General features: G+C 45.4%; 1 protein-coding gene across 2 annotated transcripts; it reads left to right on the plus strand.

The window, feature by feature from the left end:
- The first annotated feature begins 3,946 nt into the window (after positions 1 to 3,946).
- Positions 3,947 to 5,763, plus strand: LYPD4 (LY6/PLAUR domain containing 4). Of its 2 annotated transcripts, XM_041736207.1 has the most exons (4): positions 3,947 to 4,013; positions 4,208 to 4,351; positions 4,988 to 5,314; positions 5,561 to 5,763. In XM_041736207.1, exons 1-4 carry the CDS (start codon positions 3,947 to 3,949, stop codon positions 5,761 to 5,763), a joined length of 741 nt encoding a protein of 246 aa, XP_041592141.1. The 2 variants fall into 2 exon arrangements, with proteins under 2 accessions (XP_041592141.1, XP_041592150.1); XM_041736216.1 differs by lacking the exon at positions 4,208 to 4,351 and having other exon boundaries at positions 3,947 to 4,053; positions 4,995 to 5,314.
- Positions 5,764 to 11,109: the final 5,346 nt, after the last annotated feature.

Genomic DNA, 11,109 nt, shown 5'->3' on the forward strand with positions numbered 1-11,109 from the left:
TTCCTTGTGCCCCATCTCCCAATCTACCCTTCTCCTTGTACGCTTTCCTCCTCCTGTGATTTTCCCCGTTTCCTTCGCTTACCCCACCTCAGGGTGCGCGCCTCCTTTTCCGTGTCTCTCTTCCTGTCCGTTTAGGTGCTGATTTTCCTAACTTTGGTTTTCCCGTTCTCTCGGGGTTGCTGTCCGCCTGTACATCCTGCTGATTTCCAGACCCCTTCCCCTACGTTCAGGATTCCCTAATTTCCGAATAGCCTGGCCCTGTCCCCCCACCCCACCCACCCCACCCCCTTTTCTTTGCTTCCTTTCCGAGAAGCCGCCATAATATTTCTGTCCCTTCGGCCCTTTCCACTCCCTGTGTGCATCTCCCTCCCTCCCATCTGGGCTCCACTCTGTAATTGTCACCTGTCTTCTCCGTGTCTCACGGTGCCTCTCCCTCCCACCCTCTCTGTGTTGTCCTCTTTTTCTCTGTGCCTCCTGCCCCGTCTCCTCCCCCAACCCCTCTCCAGCTGCGTTTTTGTGCCCTAGGCCTCATTTTCCTGCCCTACCTTTTGGACTCTTGCTGCCGGACCTCTGACTCCTTGCAAGGTTCCAGTCCATCCCTTTGCTCCTCCTCCTCTGCATGGTTTCTCTTTTGCAGGGGTAGCACCCCCTCTGACCACTTCCTCATCCTTCTCCCCTGAGAATTTCATCCCACTCTTTGCTGATTGTACCTCCACTCGTGCTCAGACTTTGGGGTCCTGTCGTTTTGCATTCCAGGATGGTGCACGCCATCTTCTCTGATTGGCCCAATCCCTTTGTGTGATCCCTTGTCAGCCCATTTCCCTGTCCTGTGTCCCATCTTTTCTGCGACTCTCAGCCCTTTTGTTTGCCACGGGCTTCTGTGTTACGGAGCCTGTGTGCCAGGTGTTCCGGACAGTAAAGGGTGGCAGAAGTGACCTCTAGCTGGACTGCTGTGCAGGGGAGCAGTGCTAGACAAAATTGGACAGGTTGTTTGGGGCCAATCTAGCCATGGGGGATGTGGGGTGCGGGAGTCTTGACTGCCTACTAAAGAGGTTGACCTTGATCCTTTAGATAGTGGAGAGACAGAGAGAGACTGGAGAGCCAACATTTATGGAGAGCTTAGCACTTGCCTGGCACTTTATATTAATGGCCTTACTAATTTTCAACAATGACTTTATGAGATGTATTATTAATCCATTTTATGAATGAGCTTAACAACTCACACAAGATTGCACAGCTGGTAAATGGAGGGATAAAGATTCTAACCTTGCTCAACCTTTCAGCCTTTGAACTTGGCTGAATTTAAAACCTATGAATTTTTGTACCACCTACACCATTTTATTATTTCCAGTAATCCTCATTTCCCACTTTCATTCCCTAACTCTCCTGTAGACCCTTACTTCAGGTGGCTAATGCCTATCTTTTGGTTCATGTGTATTCTTGCAAGATGTGTAGTGTCTTATGTCTGTGTGGTTTTTAAAAAAATGTTTATTCATTTATTTAAATAATCTCTACACCCAGCGTGGGGCTTGAATTCATGACCTCAAAATCAAGAGTTGCACACTGTTCCTACTGAGCCAGCTCGGCACCCCTGTGCGTGTGGTTTTATTATTATATTTAAAGATTTTATTATTTATTTTTTAAGATTTTATTTATTTATTCATGAGGGACACAGAGAGAGAGAGAGGCAGAGACACAGGCAGAGGGAGAAGCAGGCTCCATGCAGGGAGCCCGACGTGGGACTCCCAGGGCCGCAGGTGGCGCTAAACCGCTGCACCACCGGAGCTGCCCCCTTATTTTTTATTTTAGAGAGCAGGCAGGAGGGTAGGGCTAAGGGAGAGGGAGAGAGTCTTAAGCAGACTCCACACCCTAAAGGCAGAGCTCAAGGCAGGGACCTGAGATTAGTATGTGAGTGAGTCGTGAGTTGAAATCAAGAGCTGGACGCTCAGACGACTGAGCCATCAATGCGGCCCTGTGCATGTGGTTTTAACTTTTGCAAGTGATATTTACTATTAAGCTAATCAGCACTGTGCTTTTTTGATCCATCCATATACATGTTATGTGTACATCTAATCAGTTTCTCTTAATTACTGAACAGTATTCTGTGGTGTGCATCCTCTGCACGTTGTGTGTCCACTAAGTCTCAGGGAATTATGCCTTCGACTCACCATCTCCATAGTAATGCTGCATCCTGGTCTATGTTCTTTTGTAGAAGAGGGTGGAAATCTCTATTATGTGCACCTACAATATACTAGAAATGGGTATTTGTAAACCTAATTTGACTTAGTATTGCTAGACTCCTCCCCGCAATGCTGCTTTGGGCCTGAAACATCGATCAGAACTCACAACTGTTCTTCAGAGTCTGGAAGGGGATCCTTTCCCCCACCTCTCAGCAACCTCATGAGCAGCAGTATACAAGGGTCCCTGTATCTGTATCACCAACCACATTGGCGCCAACACTTACCTTTTTCCAGCTTTCTAATCCTTTGCTAGTCTGATATATGGGCAGTTTGATAGGCTGCATTTCTGATTATCCTTAGGCTTGAGTGTCTCTTTGCATGTTTCTTAGTTTTTCTGGTTTGTCCTTCTAATTGCTTCTTCATATGCTTGGCCCATTGTCCTACTGGAATTACCCTTCTTGTCAGTTTGCCAGAGATCCTTGGCCATTTTCATTGCTTTAAGGCATTGCGTATACTCTTCTTTTTTGTTTTTCAGGATTTTATTTATTTATTCATGAAAGACACACAGAGAGAGGCAGAAACATAGGCAGAGGGAGAAGCAGGCTCCATGCAGGGAGCCCGGTGTGGGACTCCATCCGGGAACTCCAGGATCACGCCCTGAGGCAAAGGCAGACGCTCAACCACTGAGCCACCCAGGCATCCAGATACTTTTTTTTATTTTTTTTAACTGCTACTGTCTGTTACTTCCTATTTTTAATTTGGTATTTTATTTGCATGTTTGTCTCTTGACTAGATTTGCTGGAGAATTATCTCATTGATTTTGTCAAAGAATGTTAAGTTTTCTGTAATTTTGTTATTTTAATTCCCTGATTTCTGCAATTATGTTGATTTCTATCCTTTATTGAGGGGGCAGGGGATGCTTTGTTGTGCCTTGTACAACTTCTGAAGTTAATTCATGACCATTTTTTTTAATGTTCCCATTTCCTGACAAATGTATTGAAAGTATAAATTTACTTGTAACTGCTGCTTTAGTTGGGTCCCACCTTTTGACGTGTAGTTTAAAAAAAAAACAAACCTTGGTTTTGAAGTGGTTATTGACTCATAAGAAGTTGCAAAAGTTGTAAATCCATTAACACTTCTTCCCACATCCCCACAGGGATCTCTTCTGTAACTGTAGTATACAAGCATGAACTTGACATTGGCACGAGACTCCTAACTAGACTATAGACCTTAATTAGTTTTCACCAGATTGTACATGCACTTGTGTGGGTGTGTGAGAGAGAGATGTACTATGTTCATTATTATTCACTTCTAAATACTTTTAAAGATCCTTTCTGAACCAAGAGTTATTTAGTATTATTTCCGTTAACCTCCACACACATCTTTGTTGTTCTGATCTTACTGTCTCTGGCTGGAGCATAGCCTGTGTAACAGTGATTCTTTAATGACTAAGTCAGCTCTGCTCAGCACCATGTCCAATGAGAAAACCTAAGCAGGAGAGTGAGAGTCATGACTTGAGAAGCTAATGTGGTGGGTTTGGGGCAGGTTGGAGGGCAAACTATGGATATGGGAAGACCTGAGTCCCTGAAGGTCTCAGGGAGCCCATGTCACAAAAACTGACAATCAACTTTCTGCTCTAGAAACAGAGCCCCAGAGGCAGGTGAACAGAAAATCCAGATACTGACAAGAACTGAGCTTGATACCTGGATTGAAATCGGTTCCAGATTCACCTCTAGCATTCAGGACCCAGACCCAGACCCAGGACCATGGGACCCCAGCACTTGAGCCCTGCGCAGCTGCTCTGCCTCCTAGGGGCCATCTCTACTCTTCCCCGTATGTCCTGCAGGGCTGGATGCTTTGGGACCTCTGGAGGGTGGGGGGCCGGATTCACCTATCTGGGGGAAGGAGGGCTGGATATCTGGGTTCCTCGGGATAGGATCTGTGGAGGTTGAGTTCTTGACTAGCAATTTGGGGGGCTTAGAAGGCGATGCGAGGGGCCCATGCCTGGAAGGGCACTCTCTCTTTAGGGGCTGCGGCTCTTTTATGCTATGAAGCGACGTCCTCACTCTTCAGAGCTGTTTCTCTCCATGACTGGAAATGGCTTCTGATGAGGAGCATGGTGTGTAAGCTGAGTGAGGGCTGTGAGGAGACGCTGGTGTTCATCGAGACAGGTGAAGGGAAGTGGCTTTGATACTTTTAGGGGGGATGGCTCTTCTGACCCCCAGCTCCATTCCCAGTACCCAGGACTCTGGACTCGAGTTCCAAACATTTACTCCATTATATCTTTGGGAATAATGTCAAGACACTGGCAGGAGAGGGGCAGGACCTGGCTGGATGTGGTGTGGGCTGGATAGGAGGGCAGAAAGGAGGAGGGCAGGGCACCTGAGTGGCTCAGTCAGTTAAATGTCTGCCTTTGGCTCAGGTCATGACCCCAGGGTCTTGGGATCGAGTCCTTCATTGGGCTCCCTGCTCAGGGGGAAGTCTGCTTCTCCCTCTGCTCCTCCCCGCTGCTTACTTATGATGTCTCTCTCTCTCTCTCAAATAAATAAAATCTTAAAAAAAAAAAAAAAGGAAGTAGGCAGATCACAGATGGATGGGCGACAATCTGGGAGAGAAGAAAAGAAAGGGACACAGAGGAGAGAGGAGCAAGGGGGAGACCCTGGGATCTGTGCAGCTGCAGCGAGTGGACCTATCCTGGCACAGTTGGGGATGGGGCAGAGTGAGCTGAAAGAGCAGGGTGCAGGGAGAGAGGGTGGCCTTTGGGTGTGGCCAAGGGATCTGATCAGAGCTCTCTATCTGCTCTTCAGGGACCAGAAGGGGAGTTGTGGGTTTTAAGGGCTGCAGTCCAGCCTCATCTTACCCCCCGCAAGTCTCCTACCTTGTTTCGCCACCTGGATTGTCCATTGCCTCCTATAGCCGTGTCTGCCGCACATATCTCTGCAATAACCTCACCAACTTGGATCCATTTGTGAAACTCAAGGCCGGCACTCCTAAGTCGACAGCATTTTCTTCCCACAGTTGCCCCACCTGTGTGGGTGAACACTCTAAGTCTTGCCTCCCAAATTTTGTCACCACTGATTTTTGCCCCTACGACGCCTCTAAGTGTTACAGTTCCACCTTAAAATTCCAGGCAGGTGAGAGAAGAGAAGCTTGCTTTAGTGCCTTCCCAGGCTAGTGGAATCTGAGAGGGGACTGGGGCCAAAGCGGGTGGGGGGAGGGAGGAGCAGGTGGGTGAATTCCAGGGAAGAAGGACTCAGGTGGCTGGTACCCACATTTTTGGTGGGAGAGCTGATGTTCTGGTTTGTAAGGGGTGTCTGGAAGGAGGGTGTGCTTGCATCTGGAAAGTGTTCCTTTCTCCTCTTCGTCTGCTGTGCTTACAGGGCTTCTCAATACCACCTTCCTCCTCTTGGGCTGTGCTCGTGGACATCACAAACTTTTATCAGATTTTCACCATATTGGAAACATCAGAGTAACTGAGGTCCTCAACATCTTAGAGAAGGCCCAGGTTGCTAGTGCAGAGAGCTCCAGCCATAGTCCTGCTTGGAGCATCCTCTCCAGTCTTCTGCTTGCCTTCAGGGACTAACCGTCTAGCCGGCCTTGGACAAACCCTTTCCAGTAACCAAGTAAAGTCGCGGAGTTGCCTTTTTGCTTTGTCCTGTGGTCCATGAGGGTGGTGGAGGTGTGGAAGTTGGGAAGGGGGCCAAACGTATCCAGAAAAGTGGAGGGGAGGGGCAGCAGCAGGCAGGGTGCATGGAGCAGTGAGGAGGAGGTGGGTGGGGACCAGGGTCACTGGCAAAGGGACAGTCATGCCCAGCAACCAGGAGGACCCCAAATATTCTTTGAAGTTTATTATTAGTATTATTTTTTAGTAACCTCTACACTTAATGTGGGACTCCCAACTCATGACCCTGAGATCAAGAGTTGCATGCTCCTCCAACTGAGCCAGCCAGACGCCCCTCCCCCCCACCAATATTTCTTTTCTCCTTCCCCTCCCTTTGGCGACCTGAGCTCTAGCCAGGTTCAGCCACCTCAAGAGATTCTGGCCAAATCTCTCCCCTTTTCTGGGCCTCAATTTCCTCCCCATTAAAATGAAAGACTTTATGAAGTAGAGTTTCATCAGGGTGGTTTTTATTTTATTTTTTAAAAGATTTTAAAGAAGATTTTATTTATTTGAGAGACCACCAGAGGATTTATTAGAAAGAGCAAGTGCGTGCACAAGCTGGGGGGAGGGGCAGAGGGAGAGAGACAGACTTCCTGCTGAGTGGGGATCCCAACACGGGCTCCATCCCAGGATCCCAAGATCATGACCTGAGCTGAAGTCAGACGCTTAACTAAGCCACCTTTCAGGGTGGTTTTTAAATAGGATCACTTATTGAGAGTGTCAGATACTGTGCTGGTATTTGTGCTGGGGTTTTACATACAGGATCTCATCTGATCCCCAGAAGACCTCAGTAAGATAGGTATTTTGCAAAGAAGAAACTGACCCTAAGAGGTTAAATTACCTGCCCAAAGTAGATTTCCTCTTGCCTTCCCTGCAGATCTCCATCCCTGCAGAGGGAATTTTATTGAGAAATTTGGAGACCTGGGCTGCTTTCCTCTGCCCAATAGTTGTCTTTATGTGTAAGTTGGCAAATAAAGGGGAAAGAAGGAGTGCTGCTGGCGGTGGCTGGTTTTCACTCAGAGCTCAGGTTCCAAGTTCCTAGAAGGAGGGCAATGTAATTCCTCTATATGGCCATAGGGGGAAGCAGATAATCCCACTATGCATATGCAAGTCTACAAGTTAGGTGTGGTTTGAGTGGGAGTAGGGGTCGGGGATAGGGAAGAGAGTCCACCATTTCCATATGTGATCTCAGTTTAATTCTTCCCACTGAGAACTGGGGACTTGAGGAGATGGGAACTTAAGATACTTTTATGGTAGATTAAGCATTTTCTGTGCATTCCCTTATCTATTCTTACTACAATTTTATTTTTTTTTTTAAGATTGTATTTATTTTTTTCATGAGAGACACAGAGAGGCAGAGAGAGAAGCAGATTCCCCGCAGGGAGCCCAATATGGGACTCGATCCTAGGACAATGGGATCACAACCTGAGCTAAAGGCAGACGCTCAAACACTGAGCCACCGAGGCGTCCTTATGGAGTACAATTTAATGAATACCACAAACATATCACTGAGTTAAGGACAAAGGGGCTAGGGGCTAGGGGCTAGGCAGGGAAAGATAAGGGAAAGGCCCAGAGTCAGGCTCCCACAAATCTCTGGGCTCCCATAAAACCCAGGGCACCAAGAGGCCCCAAGGTCAGGCTCCCATAAATCCCAAGGACACTGAGATGCAACAAAATCAGAAGGAAGTAAATCTGGTCCCTTGGCTCCAAAATGTTAGGGAGTATCTTCCTTTGTCAGCTATCAAGTAATCACTGAGATCCCAAACAGTCCTATGTCATTCACTCAAGATGGCACAAGAAATCTCAAGTCCACCAATTCCCTAGTCAGGTTTTCTATAAAAGCCCTCAGAGGCAACCTTGTCGGGACCCTTCTCATTTCTGAGAGCTTTCTCTGTATCTTTGCTTAATAAACTTCTGTTGCTTTACTCATTCTCCTTTGCCCGCGGAATTCATTCTTCGGCTGTGTGAGACAAGAGCCAAGCTCTCCCACTTGAATTCTACCTAAGAAACAGGATAGGAAGAGTAACTTGTATCGTACCTATATATTTCTTCCCATCCCATCTCTTTGCCTCCTCCCATGATGTAACCACCCCTCTACATTTTACTTGCCTTGGATTTTTTGTGTACTTTGATTGCATATGTATAATATATTTAAACAATACATGTTTAATGTACTTGCTTTGATCTATGCAAAAATGGTATGTTTATACATTTCTGAAAGTTGCTCTTTAAAAACTCATCATCATATTTCTAATTTTTAAAAAAGATTTTATTTTAATTAATCTCTACACCCAATGTGGGGCTCAGACTCACAACCCTGAGATCAAGAGTTGCAAGCTCCATGGATTAAGCCAGCCAGATGTTCCTATATTTTTAATATTCATTCAAATTCCAGGATATACTTTTGTTCTTTTTTTTTTTTTAAGATTTTATTCATTCATTTGAGAGAGTCAGTACACAAGCAGAGGGTAGGGGCAGAGGGAGAGGGAGAAGCAGACTCCTGGCTGAGCAGAGAGCCAGATGCAGGGCTTGATCCCATGACCCTGGGATCATGACTGGAACTGAAAGCAGACACTTAACCCACTGAGCCACCTACGTGCCCCTGTTCTTCTGTTTTTACCATTGTATTACCTCCTCTTGAGTTATCATATCACAAGACAATTGTTGTCAGTTATCCTTGGATTTCCTCTCTCCCTCCGCCTAGGTTTTTTAATTAAGTTTTTTTTTTTTCATGAGAGACACACAGAGAGAGGCAGAGACATAGGCAGAGGGAGAAACAGCCTCCCTGCAGGGAGCCCGATGTGGGACTTGATCCAGGAACCCCAGGTTCATGTCCTGAGCTGAAGGCAGAGGCTTAACCAATGAGCCACCCAGGTACCCCTCCACCCAGTTTTTTGATACGGCTGTTGCTGCTATGAATATTCTTTTACATGTCCTCTAGTGCTTATGTGTAAGAAGAGTTTTTCCTGTGCACACACCCAGCAGTGGTATTGCTAGGCTGTAAAGTTTGTTCAGCTTTGGAGAACAACGCCAAATTGTTTTCCAAAGAAGTTGCAGCAATTAAAAATTACTGGTGAGAGGGTAAAGAATTCTTATCGATCCAGATCCCTCCAACTTTTCTGACTTTTTAATTTTTGCTAGTCTGGTGGGTGTAAAATGGCTTCTCATTGTGGTCTGAACTTTATCTCCCTGATTAGTAAATAGGCTGAGCTTCTTTCCGTGTGCCTATTTCCTGTGCTTCTTTTGTAAAATGCCTATTTATGGGTTTCTTGGGTCTCTTTTCCTATCAGGTCATTTGTCTTCTTCTTATTGATATGTAGTTGTTCCTTATGTGTGCTTATGTATTAAATACGAACATTCTGTCACTTGGATGATTTGTTTTCATTTCTTATATCTTTTGAAGAACAAAATTTATTTTTTTAAAGATTTTATTTATTTATTCATGAGAGACAGAGAGAGAGAGGCAGAGACACAGGCAGAGGGAGAAGCAGGCTCCATGCAGGGAGCCCAACGTGGGACTCGATCCCAGGACTCCAGGATCACACCCTGGGCTGAAGGCAGGTGCTAAACCGCTGAGCCACCCAAGGATCCCCAAGAACAGAATTTCAGTATTGAATTTCTCAATCTTCCAGTTTTATGCCTTGCTTCTTGTGCCTTGCTTAAAGATGCTGTATTTTCTCCAAAAAGTTAAGTTTGCTTTTCATATTTAAATTCAATCATACTGGGATCCCTGGGGGGTGCAGTGGTTTGGCGCCTGCCTTTGGCCCAGGGTGCGATCCTGGAGATCCAGGATCGAATCCCACATCGGGCTCCCGGTGCATGGAGCCTGCTTCTCCCTCTGCCTGTGTCTCTGCTTCTCTCTCTCTCTCTCTCTGTGTGACTATCATAAATAAAAAAAAAAAAATTCAATCATACCAAAAAAATTTTTAAAAATTCAATCATACCAGTATATTTTCCAACCACAATGGTACAAAATTATAAATCAACAGTAAAACAAAGCTGGAAAATCTACAATGGAAATATTAAATATTTAATATGTAAATATTAAACTACACACTGCTGTGCCAGCAATAGGCCAAATAAGAAATCAAACAGCAAATCAAAGTATGTCTTGGGACACCTGGCTCCATACATGGTGGAACGTGATTCTTGATCTCAGGATTGTAAGTTTGCATCCCATGTTGGGTGTAGAGATTACTTTAAAAAATTAATTAAAAATCTTAAACAGGGGATCCCTGGGTGGCGCAGCGGTTTGGCGCCTGCCTTTTGCCCAGGGCGCGATCCTGGAGACCCGGGATCGAATCCCACGTCGGGCTCCCGGTGCATGGAGCCCTGCTTCTCCCTCTGCCTGTGTCTCTGCCTCTCTCTCTCACTGTGTGCCTATCATAAAAAAATAAATTAAAAAATTAAAAAAAAATTTAAAAAAAAATCTTAAACAAACCCAAAGTACGTCTCACAACAAAAGAAAAAACACAATATTCCATTCACATTTAAATTCTTAATTCATTTTGAATTGATTTTTGTGCTTCTTTGAAGTAGGAATCTATTTTCATCTTTAAAATATGGATAGCTGGGATGCCTGGGTGGCTCAGCAGTTGGCTCAGGATGTGAACCTAGAGTTCGGGGATCGAGTCCCGTGTTGGGCTCCCTGCATAGAGCCTGCTTTTCCCTCTGCCTGTGTCTCTGCCTCTCTCTGTGTCTCTCATGAATAAATAAATAAAATGTTTAAAAATAAAATGTGGATAGCTAATTACCCCGTCTCCTTTATTATATAATTCCATCTTTCCCCATTTCTCTGCAATGGCATCTTGGTTGTATATCAAAGTTCCACACTTGCATGAGTCTGTTTCTGGGCTCCTTATTTTTTCTGTCAATCAATTTATCTACTCCTGTGCTAACATGACGTTGTCTTAACTTTTATAACTTTAATTTTTATTTATTTTTAAAAAAGATTTTATTTATTTATTCATGAGAGGCAGAGACACAGGCAGAGGGAGAAGCAGGCTCCATTGAGGGAACCCGATGTGGGACTTGATCCCAGGACTTCAGGATCACGCCCCAAGCCAAAGGCAGGTGCTAAGCCACCCAAGGACCCCTAATTTTTATTTTTTAAAAAGATTTTATTTATTTATTTGAAAGAGAAAACACAAGCAGGGGGAGGGACAGAGGGGGAAGGAGAAGCAGACTCCCTGCTGAACAAGGAACCCGGTATGGGGCTCAATCCCAGGCCCTAGGATCGTGGTCTGAGCTGAACGCAGATGCTTAACC

The sequence above is a fragment of the Vulpes lagopus genome, chromosome 2 (genome assembly GCF_018345385.1).
Source record: "Vulpes lagopus strain Blue_001 chromosome 2, ASM1834538v1, whole genome shotgun sequence".
Classification (NCBI taxonomy): Eukaryota; Metazoa; Chordata; class Mammalia; order Carnivora; family Canidae; genus Vulpes; species Vulpes lagopus.